Source organism: Mus caroli, chromosome 9, assembly GCF_900094665.2.
Source record: "Mus caroli chromosome 9, CAROLI_EIJ_v1.1, whole genome shotgun sequence".
Classification (NCBI taxonomy): domain Eukaryota; kingdom Metazoa; phylum Chordata; class Mammalia; order Rodentia; family Muridae; genus Mus; species Mus caroli.
The window spans coordinates 3,985,144-4,010,747 of NC_034578.1; the positions used below are offsets into that span (position 1 = coordinate 3,985,144).

At 43.3% G+C, this 25,604-nt stretch overlaps 1 protein-coding gene across 1 annotated transcript in view; it reads left to right on the forward strand.

The window, feature by feature from the left end:
* Tmem123 (transmembrane protein 123) overlaps positions 1–22,195 on the forward strand; it is a 30,607-nt gene extending 8,412 nt beyond the window's left edge. Inside the window, exons 3-5 of the mRNA XM_021171702.1 lie at positions 18,704–18,970; positions 19,170–19,323; positions 20,028–22,195. Of these exons, the coding sequence (XP_021027361.1) occupies positions 18,704–18,970; positions 19,170–19,323; positions 20,028–20,052 (446 nt within the window). The 3' untranslated portion in view covers positions 20,053–22,195. The remainder of the gene's footprint in view (positions 1–18,703; positions 18,971–19,169; positions 19,324–20,027) is intronic.
* Positions 22,196–25,604: the final 3,409 nt, after the last annotated feature.

The following is a 25,604-nucleotide window of genomic DNA, read 5'->3' on the forward strand; positions in this document are numbered from 1 at the left end:
ACCAGGTGGAGACTGCTCACCAGGTGGACACTGCTCACCAGGTGGAGACTGCTCACCAGGTGAACACTGCTCACCAGGTGGAGACTGCTCACCAGGTGGAGACTGCTCACCAGGTGGACACTGCTCACCAGGGGATAAGCATGGACACTGTTCTGGTTTTTAATTTTTATTTTGTTTTCTTTTTCTTGTTTGTTTAAATTTTTTTTTCATACAACATCTTCTCATCACAGGTTCCCCACCTATAACTCTCACCAGATAATGATTTATGAATTTTGCTTTGAATAGAGTTTCCTTTCTACTTTGCCAAGAAAGGAAAAGAGGGGAGGAAGGAAAGGGGAAAAAAAAGAGAATGGAGAAAAAAAAACCAACTAATAAGGTGTGCTTCTGCTCAGAGACTGGCCTAAGGACTCTGGGAACTGGTCTGGCTGCTTACTGTCTCCACTAGCTTTTTGTGTCTACCCATAGTATGTATTTCATGTTGTTGGTTGGCTATGGGTGATATGCAGTCTCTCTGAGTCTTTCCTCTCAGCTGGGCAGCACAGGGTAGATGGAGTGGTATATAAAGCCCCTGGCACACAGCACCAAAAAACCTAGAACTCAAGTGGTTCTGTCCCTCCTCCTCCTCCTCCTCCTCCTTCTTCTCTAGACTCCCCCTGCTCCCCTGCTTCAGGGCCTTTACCAGGACTGTTCTTGATACCTAAGGTACTGTCCTCTCCTGTCTCTGCCTTTGCCTGCCTGCTGTTCACTTGTCACACAGAGTGCTGAACTCTGAATGCTCAGGCTCTACTCCCTGGTGAGCAGTACTTGATCTCTGGTGTGTGAGTGTCTGTGTCTGTGTGTGTGTGACCCAGTAGCTCACTGGTCTAACTATAAATAGTGCCTGAAGGGGCAGTGCTGATTTCAGTCACCATCTTTTACCAGGGCCCAGAGCAGGACCTGGCACACATTACTGTTGGAAGAGTAAGCAATAAGCAAGTGTTCTGAATGGAAGAAGGCAGTAGTGTGCAGGCTGCTCCAGCCCTGGGTGCCAGGAGTCACCAAGGTGTAGCCAGCATAAGAGCACAGGGTTCTTGTGATCATGGATTTGCCATAATTAGATTCTGTGTAGAAGCAACCTTGACTCTTGCTTCTTCCCCAGATCAGGCTCTGTCCTGCTGTATTCTGGGTAAGGCCTCCACAGTGGATGCTGGCACCCGGCAGCTTCCGGCTCTGCTCTGTGTTTTTCTGTGAGAGCATAGAAAAGACTGGTTCCAAGGCTTCCTAAGTGGACAGAGACTTGCTGAAGTCTCCCCTGGCATTTGAAGTTGATTGTGTTACTTATAATTCAACAGAATCCACAGAGAAACTCAGAGGTGGGCAATCCCATGATTTGATTGACACTTCAAAGAGCAAGGTTCATGATTAGAAACCTGTCTACTGAGTACAAATGGCTCTGAGCCCCTCCCTCCCAGTGGTGGGAAGCCATATACAGGTGCTCTGCTGATGAAGTGGGTATAGCCAGTGGGAGCAGGGGCTTCAAGCTGGTGGATTGAGCTCAGATGTTTTGTTATTCAGGTCAGTGATTGGACACTTAACCTCCACCTCCACACACATTTGGAGACTATTTCAGAGGGAGAAGTTAAGAAGGAACACTGGCAGGTCACAACAAACCAGACAGACCCAGCAAGCAGAACTATGTGAGGAGGGAAAAAGAATTGGCCTACAGAAGAGAGAGATTCCCTCTTGCTGTGCCTCCGGTCTGTGCAAGGCAGAAGTGACTGGGGTAGTCACATGTTGAAGATGGGCAGTTTAGAGTTTCCCATTGGAAAGGGTCCACGTGGATCAAAGGATCCCTGAATCCTGGAAAGTATCTGGCAATTGGCTTATCTGTCACTTTTTAACTTCTGACATAAACTTTACAACTTGCTGCAGTCTTTTACTTCTTTATTTACATGTGGATTTGTCTGTGGGTGTGGGTCAGTGTCTGCGTGTCTGTGTGTCTTGACACATGCATGTAGTTACCATGGGAAACAGAAGAGGTACACGTGGGTGTGAGCCATTCTGTGAGATTTAGGAACTTGATTTCTGTAAAAGAGCAGTAAGCATTGTCTTAGTCACTGTCCTGTTGTTGTGAAGAGACACCATGACCAAGGTAGCTCTTATAAAAGGGAGCATTTAATTGGAGGCTTGTTTATCCATTCTTCTCACAGCAAAGAGGGTGGCAGTAAGCAGGTGTGGTGCTGGAGAAGTGGCTGAGAGCTACACACTGATCCAAAAGCAGAGATCCATGCTGAGCCAGGTGTAAGCTTTTTGAAACCTCCCAGCTCACCCCAGTGACGTGCTTCCTCCAACAAAGCCATGCCTCCTAGTCCTTCTTAAATAGTGCCACTCTCTTGATGACCAAGCATTCAAATATATGAGCAATAGGGATTATTTTTATTCAAACCACAGAGCACTCTTGACTCTGGAGCCTTCTCTCCAGCCTATATTGTGTTACCATCTTCATGTCTTATGTCCTGTGTCCCCACCATTCCCCTAACCCCAGCAGTGACTGAGGGTCCATTTCCTCTCAGGGGCCTTTAGTGTCTGCTCAGGCATTATTAACTGGTAGAGATGTGAAGAAAGTACAGTAGCTGGTATTTGGCAAGTGAGGTATGTTTCTTTGCTGGGTTTTAGAACATGTTACATGGTGATGGCCACTGCCTAGAAGCCTGTTTACAACAGAGCAGACATCCCACCGCAGAGCAGCTATGCCATTACTATGATGGGTATTGTACTTTAGTGGTTAACCTTGTTTAATTTGATAGTCTGTCCATTAGCTATCAAGAGAGGAAAGGGAACGCTCTCCAAGAAAGTAAAACTTTGCTGAAGTTTGCAAACTGAAACATGAGACACTACAAAGAATAGCAGAGGGGTCCCCATCATAAGTCCATTTAGGTCAGCTTAACACACATGTTCTCAGAACCTGTTCCTGGATTAGCCATGAAATTTCGGTTCAGAGCACCTACTGGGGTGGCTCACAAGCACCTACAACTCCAGCGTGAGGGGACCCAATGCTCCTTCTGGCCTCCGTGGGCATTGCACTTGTAAACACATAATTAAAAACAAAATAATGTTTTAAATGTTGATAGTATGGCCGTTGAGATGAGAATGGAAGGGAAGTGGGTGGGCATTAAGACACACGTGGGTTGCCCTGGAGGTTCTGAGAACGTGTGTTAAGCTGACCTAGATGGACTTAGTCATGATGGGGATCCCTCTGCTGTTCTCTGTAACGTCTCATGTTTCCGTTCAGAAACTTGAGCAAAGTTTAACTTTCCTGCAGAGTCTTCTCTTTCCTCTCTTGACAGCCTTCTGCAAGAGCAGTAACCATTGTTTGGGATTTGGGTGATTTTTTTTTTCTCTTTTTTCCTACAAGGTCTGTCCGTTTTTCCTGATTGTGGTTTCTCGTGGTCTACCTTACTGTAGGCTGGAGGAGCTGCAGGTGCTCACCACCGCACATGGCGTTGACAGCAAACTCTTTAGAGTTCTCGTGTGTGTAAGCAGGTGCTGCTTTGCTCAGTTTCTACCTATGTCACATATTACGATGATCCCCAGCCTATTTGTGTCAGAGGATGGCCAATATCATTCTCCTTCGTCTGCACTGCGCTGTCTTTGTTCAACAGTGGGTGGACAGTGAGGCTGTTTGCATTTTGTGGTGTTTGTGAGTAGCTGCAGTATGCAGATACTCATCAGCATGCTCACTTCCTCTCCTCTGCTTTGAGACCCAGGACTTGGGAGCTGCCCGATGCTGACTGGCAAATGCTAAAGTGGTCAACTAATGTTGAAATTTTATCTCCACCAGACCGACTAATGTTTGCCTTTGGTGTCTGGGAGCTCCGGTGTTGAGTACATGTATTCAGAGCTGTCACTTCCTCTCGCGGGACTGAACCTCCCAGCATTGTGTGACGGTCATATTTATTTGGACTGCTTTTGTATTAACATGTATTTTATCTGTGAGGTCTTTTAGGTTCCATTTTCATGGGATGTTGTCTTCCATCTTGTTTCTTCCAGCTTTCATGTCCCCAAACAGTTGAATTTAGTTTATTATAAAGACCGTATAGGAAACCCCAAATCTAGTGATTGCCTTTAATTGGAGGATTTGATGCATTCACATGCTAAGTTACTGTTGCGAGGATGAGTCTGGGTCTCGCCATTTTACAACCAGTTCTCTAGTTTTGCTGCATCTCCTCCTTGCACATCCTTGGCTAAGTGACTCATAGTATGCTTTGGTTCCTTGTTTACTACATTTAGGTTTTAATTACTACTCTTGATTTGTGTTCCTTTTTTTTCCATGAAGCTTGGAAGAAATAAACCTTGATTATAATTAGCTGTTTCAAAATGAATCCACTGATTACCTTAGCACTTGGGGACAGGAATAGCTAGCTGATCACTGGTGTGCCAGTGGGAGACTGTCACCAACGATCTTACTCAGCTGCCATCTTACTAGGAAGATTATTTTTTTAAACATGCCATGTGCTCTCTTTATCATCCTTTTCTAGTTTAAGAAAAGAAAGGCTTTCAATGTTACATAGCAACAAAAAACACAGCACAATGTGGTGATTGTAAACATCCTTCTTCATATTATAGAGTCAAAGTGTTTCTTGTAATTCCTTAACAGAGTGGAAACTTAAGGTTGTAGGTTTATTTAGCCCCAGTGTAGAGCACTTGCTTAGTGCAGAGGAAGGAGTGCAGTGCCAGAGTTCTATACCTGGCACTGCAAATAAAATAAAACAGATAGATACATAGATGAATAAATAAATAAAACAATTATGTATATCCTAGTGAACTCTTTAGTGTGGAATAGTTCCAGTAAAGAAATTGATTCTAGATTCATTTCTACTGGAGTTTGGGTTAAATTTCTTACTCGTGAGAGTTCTTGTTTTACTTGGGTTCCCTTGTGCTCGTCTTTCCCAATGCTGGGATTACAGGCCTTTGCCTCCAGCACCTCACTGATCCTGTAAAGGATCAGTTTTCCGTAACAGGAGGCCTTTGATGTTAAGGGTTGTCTTAGTTAGGGTTTACTGTGAAGAGACAACACAACCTTAGCAATTCTTATAAAGAAAAATATTCAATTGGAGCTGGCTTACAGCTCAGAGGTTTAGTCATTATTGTCGTGGTGGGGAGCATGGTGACATGCAGGCAGACACGGTGCTGGAGGAACAGAGAGTGCTACATCTGGATCCACAGGCAACAGGAAGAGGCAGTGAGCTGGCTTGAGCTTGTGAAACTTCAAACCCCAGTGACATACCTCCTCCAAGGTTAAACCTACTCCAATAAGGCCACATCTCCTAATAGTGCTGCTACCTATTGGGCTATGGGGACCGTTTTCATTCAGACCGCCACATTCCACTCCCTGGCCCCATAGACTTGTAACCATATTATAATGGAGAAAAGCATTCAGTTCAATTTGAAAAGTTTCCATTATCTTATCAGCGTCAACCCTATTTAGAAGTCCAAAGTCTCTTTGAAGACTCACGGCAATGACCTAACTGTAACCCCCTATAAAATCAAAATCAAGACGCAGATCAGATACTTCCAACATATATCCATTATACTTCCAACAGGATATCCATTACCATTCCAAAAAGGAGGACAGGGAGCATAGTGAGGAAATACTGGACCAATGCACGGCTGAAAACCAGCTGGACAAACTCTTTATCACTGTGTCTGATCTCAGTGCGCTCTTCAGATCTCCAATCCCTTTTAACTTTGCGACTGCAACTCACTTCTTTCTCTTGGGCTGTTTCCACTTCTTACTAGCAGCTTTCCCACAGATATCCACAGATATTACTAGTAGGTATCCACAGATCTGGCATATCAAGCATCTTGAGAGCTCTAAGGCAATCCATCCTTCACCTTTCCAGCTTCACACAATGGCCTTTCTAGGCCTCCATGCAGGGACATGCCTAGCCTCAGCCATTTTCCTTACTCACATCAGGAGATTCTATAGCCCCTTTCTTTTATCCTGATTCTAAAGCCAGAAATATGTGGCCAAAGCTGCTAAGTTCTGCTGCTGCTGAAGCTTAAACATGGGCCCTTCTTTTAAAATAGACCTTCTTCTGCTCTCTGTTTTCGATGGTTTCCTTCATTGCCTAAGCTTGGCTGTCCTGGAACTTGCTCTGTTGACCAGGCTGCCCTTGAACTCTAAAATCCACCTCCTGACTCGCCAGCTCTGGGACTAAAGGTGTGCACCACCACACCCACTCCTAAAGTCCCCTTTAAATCCTTTTCACGGGTTGGAAGTTTAGCTGGGTGAGGTCTTGTCCTGAGGTCACGGCTCCCTTTATTCCCTTTAGCATCAGGCTTTTCTTTAAACTTTTCATCTATGTTTTATATTTTTCCATGCTGAGCTTGCTCATTTTCATTATAGATATGCGTAAGACTGGCCACTAATAACTATGCCACAGAGGCTGTTTTGAAATCACTTCTACTAAAGCTGTTAATCCATGTTTTCAATTTAGCCTCAGGCAGATTTTTTGGAGAAGACCAGAAAGCAGCCACATTTTGCACGAAATATAACAAAAATAGTCTGTGTTTCACATACTAAAATCCCTTTCTGAAATCTCTTGAGCCAGGTCCTCACATTTTAGATCACCCCCAGCACCACTGTCCTTCATGCTCCTATTAGTATGACCCATTAAGACCCACTTAAAAGCATTCAGTTGCTTTTCTAATCCAAAGTCCACATTCCAGCAACAAAAAAAAAGTATGTTCTGCCCTGTTCTAGCCATACCCCATTCCTTAGTACCAACTTCTGTCTTAGTGTTCTAGTGCTGTCAAGAGACACCATGACCACAGCAACTCTTAAAAGGAAAAACATTTCACTGGGCTGGTTTACAGTTCAGAGGTCCATTATTGTCATGTTGGGAAACGTGGTGGCAGAGTGCCAGACATGTTGCTGGAGAGATAGCTGAGAGTTTTACATCTGGATCTGCAGGCAGCAGGAAGAGACAGTGAAGCCACTAGGTCTGGCTTGAGCTTCTGAAACCTCAGAGCCCACCCCCCAAGTGGCTTACTTGCTTCAACAAAGCCACATCTCCTAATAGTGCCACTCCCTATGGGCCTGCGGGTGTTGTTGTTTTTGTTTTTAAACAAAATCTCAGTGGTTCAATTTTACCAATGAAAACTCAGGAGCCAGATGTTAGAGTGAAAGCCTATATAGCTCAGAGAGGCAAAAAAAAGCACCCAGCGGACCTTCCTCCTCAGGTCTTGTCCCAGAAGCATCCCAGAAGCAATGCCCCTCTCTCTTGCTGTCTCAAAAAACCTCCTCCAAACTGAATGTCCTTCCCTTCTACTTCCTGTGTGTCTCTCCATCATCCACATTCCCTACTCTCTGGTTTTTAATAACTATGTTCACTTCTTGTTAACTAGTTGTTTGCTCTGCCTCTTGACAGTTGACTTTATTTAATCCTGTTTACAATAGTCAAGCAGAAAACTCTTGGATTAAAGATGTGTGCTAAGGCTGAGCCACACCACAACTAGAAACAGATTTTTTTTTTTTTCCAGTAAAACACAATCTCAGGTTTCACGGTATGATCAAGTACCCTGTAGCATAAGGGGCCATTTTTATTCAAACCACCACAGGGGGTCAGGGATCCAGCCCAGGTGTTCTGCCCCTGAGGTTTGTCCCCAGACATTTGTTTTTAAAATATCTTACCATTTATGCTTTGGAAGTCTGCTAGTTACCCTGAGGCAAGGAGAGACCTGAGCTCAGCCAATGTCTGTGAACCTGAAAGCTTTGCTGGACTTTGACACTTGATGTTGAAGTTGCTCATAGAGGGTTGTATCAGCTCCTTTCAGTTACTGTGATGCAGTGTCTCAGCAAGTGCAGCTAAGGGAGAAAGGGTTTATTCTGGCTTGAAGGCTAGGGGGTGCAGAGCTGCAGGAGCATGGAGCTGGCCCAGCAGTCAGGAAACAGGCGGGTCCTATTTCATCTGCACACAGGAAGTAGAGGGGACAAGAAATGGGACACAGCCTGGCCTAGTGACATACTTCTTTCATCGAGGCTCTGTCCTGAAGTGCTACCAGCTGGGGACCAAGTGTTCCAGAACAAAGGCCTGTGGGGGACTTTTCTCATTCAGGTCACTACAAGTGTAGGTGGTGGAAACCTCCTGTGCTTCTGAGTGGTGAGCACCCATATGCATGAGAGGAGGTTCTGACCACTGGGAGTGCCTAAAATTCACAGGCAGAGCATCTGACTTGACTGTAAGGTGCAGACAGTGTTTGGGATTAATAAATTCTCTTTGGATCCTGTAGCTCTTAGACTTTTACTGTCTGTTCCTGGCTTTCCCTCTTGCCTCCTACACATGGTGAAGATGGAAGCCAGGCCTCACACTGCTAAGCAAGACTTCCACCAGAGAGTGGCACTTTACTATGTACTTGGGAGGAGGGAAGTTACTGTACAGCTTTAGGGTCTCTGCCTCGGTTTCCTTCTAGTACTGCTTCTTGGGGTTACAAGGATTAGAATTAGTGCAGGCAAATGCCTGCAGCAGCAGCTGATGCGTGCAGGTGCTCTGAACCTGTTAGCATCCTTGTTAGGATGGAGTCCAGCATGCAGGAGTGGAAAAGTCAAGGTTGGAGTTAGGGCACCATGGTTACTTAAGAGTCTTAAAGCTACAAATTGCCAGCTGCCTTAGTGATGTTTGCTGACAGTTCTGCTCTTGAACTGGATATTCTTTTGTTGGTGGCACTCAACAGAGGTTCATTTTGTATCCCAAATGACATAGGAAATTTTTCAGGTCCATAAAGACACAGAGACTTAATTGGACATAGATAAAAACTGCTAGGATGCCTCAGGTGAGGTGGAAGGTAGGAAGAACGAAAACTGCAATAAAAGCATAAATGTGGTAATACAGATACAGGTTATCCTCAGGTCAGGGAGGAGCCAATACTGGGGGAAACATCTGGCCCTGGGGACATTTTGAGGGTGAGGTGAAAACCTAGTGCAGTGGAATCTACGAGACTCCTAGAAATGGGGTCAGGGCCCTCTCCTCAAAGTCCTGTGTTCAGAGACTCGTCTGGCTACCTTGCAGCTGGAGAGATGGCTCTGCAGTTAAGAGTGCTTGTTCTTACCAAGGCCCCAGGTTAGATTTCAGCACCTGCATAGTGGCTCTCAACCATTCGTCCAATGCCCCCTTCCAATTTCTGTGGGCACCAAGCATGCACATGGTGCAATTACATACGTGCAAACAAAACATATTGATAACACTCTAATCCCAGCACTTGTGGGGAGAGGGGATAGAAGCAGGTGGATCTCTGTGAGTTTGAGGCCAGCCTGGTCTACAGAGCAAGTTCCAATACAACCAGAGAAACCCAGTCTCAAAAACAAGACAAAACAAAAAATACAAACCATATATTCATATAAAATACGTCTTTCAAATTCTTTGAAGAAAATCTTAGAGGAAATAGTCCTTGAACAGGCCTGACAGGAGGTGTGGCAAGGTTGGAGGGAAGTGACACAAGTCTTTGAAGATTAGAGCTCAGCTGAGGGGAAGCAAGCCTGACTGCTCCCCAGGGCCAAGCCGATCTTCCCTGTGTGTTCCCTGCACAGTGTGAGTGGTAGAGCCCGCACTGCATGGTGCTGCCAGGTGTGACACAAGTGGTCTTGTATCCAATCCAACGCAGTAACCACAGAGGTTACTTTATGGCAGGAAAAGCTACCCAGAAAATGTGCCAGGACCTAGCTCAGTCTATTTTTTTTATTTTTATTAGATATTTTCTTCATTTACATTTTAAATGCTTTCCCGAAAGTCCCCTATACCCTGCCCCTGTCCTGCTCCCCTACCCACTCCCACTTCTTGGCCCTGGCATTCCCCTGTACATGGGCATATAAAGTTTGCAAGACCAAGGGGCCTCTCTTCCCAATGATGGCCGACTAGGCCATCTTCTGCTACATATGCAGCTAGAGACATGAGTACTCAGCTGGGAAACCACATAATAGAGCTTGCTCACAATGTGTCTAAAGTTAAAATTATTTTGTACTTTTCTTTTACAAGAGTAGAGATTCAGTTGTTTTAGGAATACATAAGCCAGGAGGAGAGAGAACTGGGGTCAGGTGGTCTGGGCACTCAGTGGAGACACTGCAGCCCTGGAGGCTCTGTGTGTTTATTATATAGAGCTATTGAATAGAGGGAATCTCAGTAACGGTATTCTCTGTAGGGGAACACGCTTCAGGCTGTAAATATGGGGAAAGTGGGGGAGTTCTGGTGGACATTTTCTGCATACAGTGTCAACACTTAGGTCCAAGAAAGGCTTTGCCATCCCTCTGACTCTGAGGCTATAAGATCTTAGACTTGGCTGTGCCATTCAGACAGGGCTCCCCTGCTCCTTGCAGAGTGTGTCTTGTTTAAAATCTTTCTAGGCCTTTGGACAATTGTGGACATTAGTAATGTATGCATTCAGTGTCTGAAGTGATGCTTTAGCATCTAAAGTAAAAACTAGAAAGGATCTTGTCCTCCTCCCATTCCTTCCAGTAACTCCTAGATATAGCCAGTGTTCACTGGAGTGAATAACAGAGAGACATGCCATGTTATTGGCTTTGTCTCTAGTATAACTGCAAGTTCAGAGCTCTGAGCGTGGTTGTTTAAAACTATCCCATTATGTGGCATCCATATATATCAGGAATTAGTAACTCCAGTAGGGCCAGTTCAATGTTGGCAGGGAATATGTAGGTGTGACCAAGTAGGAGTCCCCTCTTGGGTGACTGACATGGCCAGCTTATACGGGGAAGGCAAGTAGTAAGTATCCCCAACAGCCTGCTTCTGAAGGGAGCTGTGGAAGCTAGCCTCAGAGGCATCGCTTGTACCATATTCTCTTTCTTAGAAGATAATCTCGAGACAAGGGATGTTTATAACAAAACAACAACAAAAATCCCTCACCTTTTGGAAGGAAACATAGCAAAGAATTTGTAGGCATAGTGTGGGGATATGGATATATAACCCACTGTGCATGTGTGGAGTTCAGAGAACAAACTGCAGGACCCTGTTCTCTCCTTGTATCATGTGAGTTTCAAAGATTAAACCAAGGTCATCAAACTTGACAACAAGCACCTATGCCCATTAAGCCATATTTTATATACATAATATTTTATATACATAATTTTAAATGTTTCCCATTTTGTACTATTTCATTATATATAGGTGGTATAAATCCAGGTAGTTCCTTAGCCAAACCCCATAGCACGTATTAAGTTCTCCTAAGTAGTTCTGCGGTGATCTTACATATACATCATTAGCAGCTTGAACTATAATTGACTAGACTCCTAGATGTGGGATTTTGGACTCAGCAGTTGTTAGATTCTAAGGACCGTAGGGAATAAGAAAAATACCTGATTATATAACAAACCTATGTAACAGTACAGCTCTTAGAAAAAAAAGTTTGAATACTTTAAGAAACCAGTTGTGTTTAGTGCAAAGAGCAGATGTCAGAAAACATACTGTCATGGAGTAGTTACCTAAAATTTAAGCCACGGAGAGTAGTAGTATATGTCATAGAAACATTATCAAGTGAAGTAGTGTAATGAAGGCCTCAGTTTAGGACAATGGCTTCTGAGATGGAAGCAGTTGTGAGAATATGCTCGCACTTGGGGGGGCGGTGCAGGGGGTTATTGGCAGCACTGTCTTAGATCGGGTTGATATTTCTGTGACAAAACACCATGAACAAAGTAACTTGGGGAAGAAAGGATTTATTTGGTTTACACTTCCACATTGCAGTCCATCACTGGAAGTCAGGACAGGAACTCAAACAGGACAGGACCTAGAAGCAGGAGCTGATGCAGGAGCACAGAAGGGTGCTGCTCACTGGCTTGCTCCTCCTGGCTTGCTCAGCCTGCTTTTTTATAGAACCAGAACTGTCAGCAATGGGCTGGGTCCTCCTCCATCAGTCACTAATTAAGAAAATGCCCTACAAGCTTACCAACAGCCTGATCTTATGGAGGCGTTTTTCTCAGTTAAGGTTCCCTCCTCACGGATGACATTTTAGCTTGTCTCAAGCTGACATAAAACTAACACACAGACTGAGGAGAACACAGATGTTTCTGTTGCTGGCATCTCTTTGTATGCGTCAATATTGGTGGGTGGGAAGGGGCTGTGGGTACAGCAGCTGGCAGGTTCAACCTCCACCAGAAAACAACAGCAATCAAAGTTGTGAGACGCTGATTTTAAACCTGTGCTTTTCTACTTCAGGTGTTTGTGATTAAGTATGCACAGGTATTTGTTCCTGCTGCCTGTGGTGTCTTGAACATTGTCCGTGGGAAGTCAGTGTCTGGGTGAGCACTTCACATGACAAAGTGGAATCCGCTGGGCTTTGCTGCCGAACAGACAGTGCAGCTGCAGCTGGCGCACCAGGCTTGGAGGAACCATGAGGGTTAGCTCAGTTCTCTCGCCTGTCAATCCTCTGAGGCTATGACAGGAATCATACAGCGAAAACATGAACACCTGGCATGGCCTCTGGCTCACAGTAGCTGCTGCTGTCTAAAATGCAGTATTCCTGGAGAACATTAAGCATGTGTGTATTTCATTGTTGCAAGGTTTCATTTTCCATTTGTCTTTCAAGGAAAATGTTGGACATTAAGTATTAAATTTTCTAGTGCTAGAGCCAGGCCAGATGGCTTATGCAGTAGTCTGAGGCTACCCTTTACACGGTGTAGTGATCTGAAACACACTATACCATATAAAGGGTATTTCAGACTATTGGCAATCCTCCTGCCTCAGCCTTGTGAAGGCTGGTTACACGCGTAGGCCATCTAACCTGGCTGGACATAGAGACCTTTCCCTGTAATCTCAGTCTTCAGGAGACTGAAGCAAGAGGATTCTGAGTTTAAGGTCTGGCTGAGCTACACAGCAAGTTCCAAGTCAGCCTTAACTATGTAACAAGACATTGACTAAAAAAAAAACAAAAAACAAAAAAATGTGGTGCCTTTCCACAGTGAACTGAAACCATGTGCTGGTTTGGTTCAGTGCAGGTGTTGCCTCCAGGGGCTTCTTGGCTGACATTTGAGCAGACACGGTTTTGCTGACCGACTCTCTTTGTTGTGGGCTTGCTTTAAGCTTGTGGATGACCACATTCTTTTGTGGCAGCTGCAGGGTTGCACATGCCTGTTCTGTGTTTAGGCCTGAATCCTTTGTAACTGAGTGACAGGAGCATCTGCATAGCCTATGAAATTGCTAGTACAGCTTTAATAGTGTTATCTCAGGCATAATTAGCCCTGCAAGGACAGACTCTGCTATGAGGAAGGTCGCTGTCAATGCAGTTTAGCTCCCTGATGGAGATGAGCTGGTGTTTCTTTTATGCAGATTCAGGGAACATTAACATGTTTGGTGCGCACCTAGCTGAAACATGTATGTTTTAAGTAATTCTGAGCATGTTAGCAATGTAATTTTTTAACCTAAAGTCTGTTAACAATTTTCCAGCCAGGAGCATGATAACGGTTAGCACTGGGCAGTAGTCTTAACTCCTCGCCCTTTCCAGCCAAGGCTTCCTGACATCATGGTACTGCTGCCTCGTGTAACATAGCCAGTTGTTGACTCAGGTCAAGGGCTTTTCAATCAAATTGCCTAACTTTACTGGACAAGTTCCCGCCTGTATGCCTTCATCTTGTCTATAAGTGGGAGTAACAGCATCTGTCTCAGAAACCTATGAAAAGTGCAAATGTTTGCAAAATATATAAGAGTCCTAGGCACAGTGTTCACTAGGGAACACTGGCAGCTGTAACAGAGGGCATGGGGTCAGCTTTGCCAGCACACTCCAGGTCCCACATCAGTTATGGTAACTCCATGTGCCTCTTGGGATAGAAAAACCTGCCCTGCTGTCAAATGGATTCCCAAGGCTTGCAGGCACATTCAGGCCGCTCTAGGTACCACTCCACAGGGCCCAGAGCAGCCAGACCAGGGTGGGCCTTGGGTCCCATCTGTGCCAGTTTCTACGCATGAATCTTCTTCTGTAGCCTTGTAGTATGCTTTCTAATTGTCTACAGGAAGAAGTTGCATTCAGCTTGTGAAAATTGCCTAAAACATACTTCCACATTAGAATACCAACTCCTGAAAAGGGGAGAAACCATCCTCTTCCTTCTTGATCTAGAAAAGCCATCGACAGTGTGGGAGAAATTTTTTTTAATTATAGTATGTGTTTGTGTGTATGGGGTGTGTGTGTACCATCATGATGGCCCCAAGAAACATTAAATTCTAAGGTAATAACATACAATTAAGAACTATAATTAAAACCCATATATTTGATTGAAAGGGAGATAGAGACGCTTTGGAAGGAAAGAAAGGCTGCCCTCACCTCTAGCCTGGCTTGTAACTGCACTGTTTCCTATCTGTCAACTCCACTGTGAACCCCTTACAGTAAGGCCTTCTATGTCAGTGGGCATCCAAGCATCGTGTTTGGTGTAGAGGTAGCACATGTATAGACATGGAATGTACTGAGCAGGCCCTAAGGAGCCTAGCTAATTGAATCTTCTGGGCAGCCTCACTGCCCTGAGCAGCCAGGCCATCTACCCTGCACTGTGCATCCTGCTGTGCAGGGAACAGCGCTCCTGCAGAATTTCTCAACAGACTGGATGGAAAGCCATCTTTGTCCTGGGATCTTTAGCTGACTGCTTTGATTGAAATAAGATTCATAAGCTATTTGATGTTTAGGCAATAGATGTTCCCCTGTGCTGATGTGATTCTTAAAAGGCCCAGTTTTCTCAGAGACCTCACTTTTGGTACAGATTTTTGGTACAGATTTTTCTAGATTTTTTGTTTTTTTGTTTTTTTGTTTTTTAATCTAGATTTTCAGTTCTGTGTTCTGTCAAATAATTTGAATTTAGGATTTTTAGAACGTGCCTGTGGACTTGCAGCAAGAAAAAGCCTATTTGGTTTTAAGCAGGAATTATCTCTGAGTTTGTTTACCCAGAACATTCCGGTTGTGTTGGAAATAGTTCTTTTTTTTTTTTTTTTTTTTTGGCTACTTTAGTGAATTTAGAAGGCTACAACTTCATACTGAAGAATTGAGTTTTTAAACCCAATGAGAATTTAAGTGGGCATTTGATACCCTTCCATCTTTTGGAACTTGGTTACAGGACTAAGGGAAATTAGCTTCCTTCATAGTAGCCTCCCCGTGTTGAGGTAGCTGAAGCCATCCAAGTATTCAGGTCAGCTAGGGAGACAGCTTCACAGAGAGCGTCATTGGCTCTGTTAGACAACCGTGGCTGTCTGCTTCTTCCTAAGCTGAAACTCATCATAAACTGTGACGGAGTTGGCTGCTAACAGCTACCATGAAAAGTAGGAGACAGGAAAGCGCCCCTTGCTTTACAGAGGGACTTTTCCAGTGCAGCTCTCACTGGGTTGAGCTAACAGTACCTCAGCTCATACCCACCTGTGGTACAGTGTTGTGTCCGGCCAGCAGATCACAGCCTGGGTTCTAGCCTGGAAAGGCATTTTGGAAACCTGGAAGAGAAGAGGGGCTAGGCGGCGAGAGAAAGAAATGTAGCTAAGACAGTATTCTGATCAAAGCTCAATTTTACTTTTTCAGACACTCAGTTATAAAGGAAGGGGAAGGGAACCCAATTTCCCGCCAAACAATCTCGGGATCCAGTAGCAGGATGAACACGTGTGTGGCTCCAAGCAGCAAAGCGACAGGGTCCAGCAGTAGGCGTGGCAGAACGAATGAGCAGGAAACTCCACCCTTGAGCAAGCAGGTTCCAGGCTGGGGAAAGGGAGACCACAGTACAGGACTTTGCAGGCACTGGCTCTCAAGGACTTTAAGTGACTTCGAAGCTCTGCTCCTGTGGCAGCACTAACTGGGCTAGAGGAGTGACGTCTGGTCAGACTGCTGCAGGCCCAGACACCAACGTGTGCATGTGCTCTTCTGCATTGCATCTGCTGTAGGTATATGAGGCTGTTATTGAAAAAGAAGAAAAAACTTCACTAAAGGAAGCATCATAAATGTTGTTGATGCATAGATTTAAAACAAATCACCACCAACAAATAAAAACTATACCTGAGCCAGCCTCCCTTTGGACTTGATGTCAGTCCTTGGCCCTATCTTTGAGCAGAAAGCTGTCTGGCTCTTCAGAGAGTTGCATTTAGGCCTTCATGTCTCCATGAGAAGCAATATTCTGTTACTTTCTCTCCCTGAGCCAAGGGTAGAAGAGAACACTGTTCCCTCACCTGCCTTTTCAACCTCAGCTTAGAGCAGTGGTTCTCACCCTGTGGGTTGTGACCCCTTTGGATGACACAACCCACCCAATGACCCAATCCTTTGATAGGGATTGTATATCAGATATCCTACATATCAGATATTTACTATTCATAACAGTAGCAAAATTAGTTACAAAGTAGTAGTGGAAATAACGTTATGGTTGCAGGTCACCATAGCCTAGGAACTGTATTAAAGGGTTGCAGCGTTAGGAACCTTGCGAACCACTGCCTTAAAGACTAGAAAAGAATGAGCAGCTCAGCTGGGTGATGACAGCTGGCGGCTGGCCTGTCTTCTAGTGATATCTGTGCAGGTGACAACTTTTGGGTACTCATCAGTCTCTGAACAGTAAAAAGAGAGGGGAACACCAGGCTTAATATGCTGTCATTCATATATTACATTTATTGTTTATACTTTATTCCATTTACTTATTGGTAGTATATGAGTCTGCATGTGTGTATGACATAGCACATGGTGGAGGTTGGGAATGGCTTATGTGAGTCCTCTCCTTTTACCGTGAGGGTCTCAGGGAACAAACTGCTCCTCAGGCTTAACAGCTAATACCTCCCCACCCATTACTGTTTTGTTGTTTGAAGCAGGATCTTGCATTTTAACTCTGGCTAGCCCCAAATGTGCTAGCTTCCCCTGCTTCCGCCTCCTGGGTGTTGCCTTTTTCCCGTTGTGTGCCTGATTGCCCAGGTTTGTAGAATTCACAGAAGGAAACCAGTGACGTTTAATTATACTTCTGATTAAAGGAGTTAAGTGAACAAGTGTAAATTCTGACCTTACAGACATTGTCCCTGCATTCAGTGCTCATGTTACGCTCTTAACAGCACTTTTCCCTTTGGAGGATGTTACCAATGAATAGGCATTTCCAGCTAGTTGTTTTCCTAGCACGTTTGATTTCCCAAGCAGGGAACTAATATTTCCTGTTCTGTTTTACCAGTGTCACTTTATGGGGTCTGAAGGCTGTCTTAGTGTGCAGTTGAATGGAAAGCAGTGTTGTTGTCTCCTGCAGAGGCCACTCTGGTGAGCAACAGGATAAAAAGACTGCATTTCATTGTGGCTTCTTTATAATAGAATTCATACAGCCATTTTAAAGTGTGATTGGATGTTACAGTATTCAAGATTGAGTAATAAAAGGCTAGTTCAAGTATGACACCTTCTAGAATAATGATAAATGTTCTCTTGAGCTTAAAAAAATAGCTAATACTGAGTGGGAGGACTGAGTAGATAGGCTAGGTTAAAAGCAGACAGATGCATCTGAAATGTAAATATTAAGAGCTGGGGTAGAGCCCCTGAAAACCAGTCTGTAGACCTGAGCTTGAAAGACATGTGTAGATGGTAACATTCAGAGTCATCGTTTGGAAAAATAAGGACTGTGGTGCTGATGGGGCAAGAAGTCTGTGATATTAATTTTTTGCATCTTACTATTTGTGAGAATACAAATGGTCAACAAGGGAAACTAACACACTGTTTTGTTTCTGAGTGGTGGAAAGCCAACACAGAAATAAACCACACAATCTTAGAGAGTCAGAGGCACAGTCCAAGTCTCCACCCCACACATGTCGGTGCTGTAAGCAGCTGCAGAACTTCAAAGTGGATATTGTTTGGACTGTTAATGTACAAGGATTTGCTTTTGGGCACATGGAGTATTTTATAGTCTCTCAAGGGAAATGCCTACCAAGTAAGACATGAAGAAGACATATTTCTGTAGTTGGGAGTTTTATTTAAGGACTGACTTCTCTCTCCACCTTCCATGCACATAATATTTTATACCAAAAATTATTTACTGGGCATTAGCTGGGGCATTGGCACCTGTCAAGCAGCTCTGTAGAACTGGCTTTGAGACGGGAGGCTTTCAGAAAGACATCCTCCATCTGTGGGCAGCTGTCACCATCACACAATGAGCACTTAACTGAGGCAGTTAGCCCATAGCCACCGCAAGAGGTTGTTTTACCTTAGGGACAGTTCCACCTGCTCCTCTCCTACTGCACCCACTGGATGTCCTCAAAGTTCTTGAAAGAGTGCGGCACAGAACCTGAAACCCTTTTCATACTCACAGTTTATCCTTCTAGACATGAAATAATTTGCTGCAGGTTTTGGTGGCCTGTGTTCTCAGTACTCAGGCAGGCTGCAATGGGATTGCCACAACTCTGAGGCCAGCCTGGGCTACATAGCAAGGTCCTGACTCAAAACAAAACAAAACAAAACAAAACAAAAATGTCTTTTAAAAGTCTAAAATGTGAAAGGAAGCAAGGTGCAGTTTCATAATCAGAGAGGGCTCATCTTAGAGGGTTGTCTGCTTTGTCTCTTTACTCAGCGTCCTAGCTCTGGGCGTGGCTTTGCTGGTAGTTTGGGTGTGGCACAGCAATGTTATCGACAGCACAGCTTTCCTGCTATCACCCTGATTAGACCCGTTCTGTGTGGCACCAAGACTACTAGCGTGTGTGGGATCTTTTACCATAGATCCTAACAACAATTCTTGTCCTTGGCATTTTTTCAGAGAATACCAACCAGACCATGAGTGTGGTTTCCAACCAGACCAGTGAAACACAGAGCACCGTGAAGCCTTCCATACTGCCAAAAACTACCACAGTTATCACTGTGAAACCTGCAACTGTTGTTAAAATATCAACCCCAGGCGTCTTACCACATGTGACTCCTACTGCCTCAAAGTCTACACCCAATGCAAGTGCTTCTCCAAACTCTACCCAGACGTCAGCATCCATGACAACCACAGCCCACAGTAGTTTATTGACAACTGTAACGGGTATGTATTAAAATCACTTTCTTTTTTCCTATACTGTGAATTAGCTGTTAAATGCCACATGAGAGCCAGCATTCTATTCTACAAAAATATAAACTTTATGCGCCTAAATTTTTTCTCACCCATACTTCAATGTTCTTACCTAGAAATTCGGACTTAGACTATTTCAAATAAAGCACAGATATCTGTTGTATCTTCTTAGTTTCAGCAACTACTCCTCCCACCAAAGGCAAAGGATCGAAGTTTGATACCGGCAGCTTTGTTGGTGGTATAGTGTTAACACTGGGAGTTTTATCTATTCTCTACATTGGATGCAAAATGTATTATTCAAGAAGAGGCGTTCGGTACCGAAGCATGTAAGTTGGGCCATTTTGCATACTTTATCATGACCAATACCAGAGTTAGGCAGTGCTCACCTCCAAGACAGACTTATGCTGTACTTGAGTGCAGGCTAGTGAGTGTGGATACGTACTGGTGAACCCGTTTGTACTTTACCTGGGATCAAACACTGTTTTACCAGACTTTAGCAAGCTCCTTTTGTTGGCTTTTACCACTCTCATAAAAACTGACAAGCCAGGTCTCATCGTTGTCACAACTTAGTACATGTGCCCTGGATATGTCATCAGAACCAAAGAGTACTTTTGCTACAAACATGTTTTGTTTTGGTTTTTTTATTTTTAATGACAAAGACACATGCACAAAAGAAATTCCTCTGACTGGGTGAATTTCCCTGGTATTAGTACTTACTGCAAGTACAGACTTTGATAAGCCAGGTGTGCTGGTCCATGACTGTACTCCTGGCTCTTTATAGTGGCCTAACTTCCTAATTTTAACCTTTATGGGCTAATTTCCCCCTCATGTGTACATGGCCTGTGCCCTGTGAAAGTCAGAACAGAGATGTGACTATGAACCTGTTTGGCAGTCTTAACCACTACAGTATGGTGGGTATGCACAAAACTTAATGAGCAGTGATAATTTTGATTGCAAAAATTAAAATTATTCAGTTACCTTTCTTACAAACAACAATTTTACAATAATTTTAACTTTTTATATATTTCAGTGACGAACATGATGCCATCATTTAAAGTACTTCAGTGGTCAAGGAAAGAAGAAAGACTGCAGCCTTATCAATTATTTTGGTTTATATTAGTTTAAACTATTATTTTCTTGGAAGTAGTATAAACAAGTCATGCATATAATGAGCAGTGAATTCCATGAATATCTGGAAATTTCTCATTACTATAGGTAAAGGGTGTACTCTGGGTAAAATGAATATTGGGAACTAACAGGTAATTTATCCAGTGATTGTATTTCCTTTAGCAAGACAAGTCCTATCTTTTGGAATATGTGCGTGGCATTGATTGGTCATGTAGGACCAGCATCACTGAGTAGCAGGACCCATCTGGCATACAGATGAGGAGGCTGTCACAGCATCCCGGATCTCAGTATCTTCGCTGCTCACATAAAGCACTTGAGTGCCAGTCAGAACTGGGTGATCCTAATTCCTGCCTCAGGTTCCATGGTTGAGCTAACCAGCTTTCAAGTGCAGTTGAAGGAAGTTTCAGTATTTTAGGGTTTAGATTAGAGTTCATCTAGAAGTAGAACTTGCACTCCAAGTGCATCCCCCACGACCTCCTGTGCTAACGGCCACCGAGCACTGGGAGCTCAGACTTGGCTCATCATCTCCCTTCAACTGTCAGGATTGGGATTTCTTCCTTTGTACATAATTTAGGCAAAGCTGCAGTGCTCACCCGGCTTCTTAAAAGGCGTAGCAGCATGAAGACGGCTGTCATGCTGCTGTGGAAACCTGTCCCAGCATGGCGAACTGGTTTTCACAGTCACTTGTCAGTTGAGTTCTAGTGAATGTCTTTTAGGCAATGTGGAGCTGCTTCCCATACATAGAATTTTTTAATTGAATCAGAAATGCCATTTTTAAAAAGCTCCATGATATGATGTCCCACCCAGTGTTTAGAAGTCTATATTAAGCCAGGAATTGTAAAGCCCAGGCCTTTGAACCCACAGGGTACAGATGCAGTATTTTTGTACACTGTCAACTTAGTCAGATTTAAGAAAATGACTTTTTTATACTAAAGTGTATTTTGGTGAATTCTGCTTTCCTTATCCCCAAGCCCACTCCTTACCCTTGAAAAGAGAGCTGCATCCTGATATTTCCAGGGAAGCAGCCTCAGGTCACCAGAGCAGCCACGCTCTCTGTGGCAGTGTAAGTTCTAAAGTTTATACTCAGGTCAAACTCAGGGCCAGGTTTAACAAAGAAAGTGTTTAGTTACAAAATACTAATTATAGTATGCTATTGTAAAAGGACAAAGTGAATTATAGCAATTTCAAAAAGTGTAGAAATAAGCCAAAAATATCTGAATGAGCACACATCTATGTTACAATTAAAAATGTAAGTATAACTTTTGTAATCTGCTTCTGATTTTCAAAACAACGCACGCTACCAAGAATTTTCTTATATATAAGAATCATTTCTACTTGCTTTACATCGGGTCCAACTGACATGGTGAGGCATGGACTGCTCAGGTTATGTTAACACGGAGAGAGATGCTAGGAAATGGACCATGGAATTAGACTAGTTTCAAATGAGGGCTGCTGAGAAAGCCACACTTCTTATTGGCTTTCAGCCACTGCTCTGCTTTCTGTGTGAAATACAGTTCAAGGCCTGGGGGCAACGAGGGTGGTGAAAGTTTAACTTTGTCTGTTACATTCTTGGTACTTCAGTACCTGCCAGAGATCCTCTTGAATACTTGTTTCTTTAGCACTTTGGAGATAAAAACCACTGTATAAAGGCACTGTTATTATTTGCCTCTTACATTTCCACTGAGTTGGGGGTTAAAAGTAATTTACTTAATATCTTTTCTAATTTGTTACTTTCAAATACCAGGACTTTGTTGAAGAGACTTCTTTTTAATGTATAAAAATTGAATGTTTCCTAAGTGTAAGTTGTCTTCCAAGTCTCACTTAAGCAAATGCTTACCTTTCCTAGCTTTCCTAGAGAATGTGTTTGTTAAGATAAAACAATGAATAAATCCATAGGAGGACTAATTCAAATATGACAGTTGGCAACATATTTTATGGTGTGGTCATTTTGTATCTTGAGGAGAAAGACTAAAGCAAACCCTTATTGCCCTTTTTCTATTGTAATGACCAATTTTGGTATTTCATTGTTACTAAGATCTATTTTTAGAATAAAATTTGTTCTCCATTCAAGTTTAGTGTTTTGTTGAGTATGCCCAGAAAATGCCTCTTTTATTTATCTAGTATATAATTCTGTTGAATACACAGTAACTAACAGCTTTCACAATGGGCCAGACCTTGAATGGTTCCATTTCAATAACAACATCCTGGGGCTGGTGAGATGGCTCAGTGGGTAAGAGCACCCGACTGCTCTTCCGAAGGTCCAGAGTTCAAATCCCAGCAACCACATGGTGGCTCACAACCATCCGTAATGAGATCTGGCGCCCTCTTCTGGAGTGTCTGAAGACAGCTACAGTGTACTTACATATAATAAATAAATAAATCTTTTTTAAAAAAAAAAACAAAACTAAACTATACAATCAATAACAACATTTGTTCCTTGGCACAGGCTTTGGAAGTTTGCCATTGTGTTCTCTCATTTCTTCAATATTCTTCAGTCTCTTTTGCAACAGCTGAGCAGCCATCCATTTATATCCGAGACCACTACTCCCACAAACACACCACACACCTCAAAACAGCCACTTATTTCATGCCAGGAATGGGAGATGCCATCTCTCCTGACCCTGTGTAAACTCAAAACTATGGCCTCTACCTACATGCCCACACTCTTATCTACCTATGTTTCAGACATGGGAGACTCCCCACAGAAAGTTCATTTGCACCATGGACCTCGAGCCATGTGTACATATAAAGTACCAGCTCAGCATTCAGTGAAACTTAGAACTTGCTTCAGACCTTGGCTTCAAGGTCTAGATATCCATCATCAATGCTACTGCCTTAAAAATACCTCATGCCTAGAGCCCTGGGGCCACTGTGTTAATGTGCCTATGCTACTAATGCTAGCTCATCAGTCACCAAAGAGGCCTTAGAACCTCACCTTCACCCTGTAGGTACTGTAGCCATGTGCATGCTAACATGCCCTTGTTCCCAGTTTCTTGGCTGACACCTAAATACTTGTCAGCTCATCAGCAGATCCACTGATCACAAGAACCCTTGCTCTAATCTCTGAATCCATAGCCACTCCACAGGCACCACCCTTCAGGTGATATGACAGTAGGCCTACAAGCTGGACCTGGTGCCTTGAAAAGCCTTAGCTATGACCTCTGGGGTCCAGCAGACATCACAAGTGAAGATCCACAAAGCAGGCTCACAGTATGGAGCTCTGAGGGCCCCTACTATGTTGGCCAAACTAACCCAAGCTGCCAGCTGCAGAGAATAAGCTGCTTTCCCCCAGCTTATTCTCTACAGTCCCAGACCACTGTACTTCTCCCCAACGCCTACCAAGTGTGAGCCCTTTGCCCCAAAACCATCCTATAAGAGTGTCAGAGCCACTAAATGCACGGGAATCAGCTAAAAATGTGAACCAAGGAGACATTGGTACCAAACAACCACCACTTCCCAGTAGGTGGAGAGCTCCAAACTATTAATATACAAAAAAAATAATATAGTCAGGATAGTCATTTTAAGGAAGATTGAGTGTTAGAAGATAATATTCAGTTCAACAAAATTAAACAAGTGGTGACATGCCAATTGCAATATAATGATGTGCCGGCTTCTCATAACTGTAGTGGAATAACTTGATAGTCAAAAAAGGACTGCTCTTGCCTAAGTTGTGCAAGGGGGAAGGGGTGTTGGAAGGAGGCTCTATCCATGATTGGTTGGCTACTTGCCTGCTTTTGGGCCTATGGCAGGGTAGAGGGTCATGGTAACATACAACAGAGGAAGTTGTTTCTATGGTACCTGCAGGGCACTGGATCCAGGACTCCCCAAGATACCAAAATCCAAGCAAGATCATGACTAGATTACTTAAAATACCTAGCCCAATGCAAACTGGACAACAAATTGTGCAGTCATCAGAGATAAAAGATATTAAGAAATGAAATCCTATGCAGTTTATGAGCCAGTATCACAAGTGAAAGTACTGACAGAGTTAAAGAAAGAAAAATTAAATATCAGCTAAAAAAACCACCCCAAATCTGGAAAAATTCATCTTAAGAACCCAGGTACAGAAAGATCCAAAGTCACAAATCATACTTGATCCAAATTGAATGACAGCATGATATTATAATCACATTGCCAAACACTGACAGGATCTGAATGCAGCAATAAAAAGATGTATAGTTCACACAAAAGCTCCTATTTTGCCATTGTGAGTTCAGTGGGAGCTGACATGTAAGAAGAGTCGGGTGGCATGATGTAATTGAGGTTCTGAGGTAAAAACAAAGCCAAGACTGAATGGCAAAGCTGTCCTTCAGACACTGATAGACTCGCCGAGACAAAAGTAGGGGCGGTGCACTGTCAAGGACATAGCTTTACAGAGTCGTCTTGAGAGTCACTGTCTTTAGATTGGACTTAGAAAGACCAAGCATTTGAGATGACAGCTGCACTAGCTTGTTATTATGACAGTAAAAAATGGGAGGGGTATGGTTAAAGTACAGAGTCGTTTATACAATCAAAGTGGTTACTACCTAAAAGAAATAACCACAAAGGAACAATCAGTGAGTGCAACAAAGATAAATAATAGATCATATTACCGCTGCTGGTACAGAAGGTTACCCAGTCCCAGGGAGACAGCCAGAGACAAAGGATTTGCAAGAGCTAAATAATACGATTGCTGCCTGTCCATATAGCTCAGCAACTGACAAGATGCTGCAGAACAGAGATGTTTCAGATTCTGTACATTAGAATATTTGCATATGCAAACGATGTATTTTAGGGGTATTGTAGGATTCTTAAGGATAATCATTTATGCTTAATCATAAACACTAGATGAAAGATAACTTCTATGATATTTTTAATGTGCCTTTATTTGAACTATGTGAGATCAAGTATGGAAATTTCCTCATGTCACTCAGGAATTTCAGATTTTTAGTTTTTCGGGTGTTAAAAATAGGAATAATCAGCTTTATGTTTAGTAAATAAATATAAATAAACTAAAACCTGTAATCAAAATCATTGACTGGGCTGAAGAGATGCTCAGTAAACCCAGTGATCACTTCACTGTATAAGCACCAGGACCTGAGTTTGGATTCTCAGCACCCACATAAGAGCTAGGAGTGGCAGTGCAGACCATAACCCCAAGACCTGGGGAGCAGAGACAGACAGATACAGAACCCTGGGGCTTGTTGGCCAGCCTACCCAAAAAAGTAAACTCTAGGTTCAGTGAGACATCCTATCTCAAATAAATACATAGATGATAGGCAGACATCATGACGATGATGATGATGATAGACAGAGATAGATGATAGATAGATAGATAGATAGATAGATAGATAGATAGATAGATAGATAGATAGATAGATATAAAAAGACAGTAGTTGAGTGAGGAAGGTATATTATCAAAGTCAACTTCTGACCTCATACACATGGGAAGATGAACACACACACAAACACAACATTGGATTTAATAAACAAGACTCAA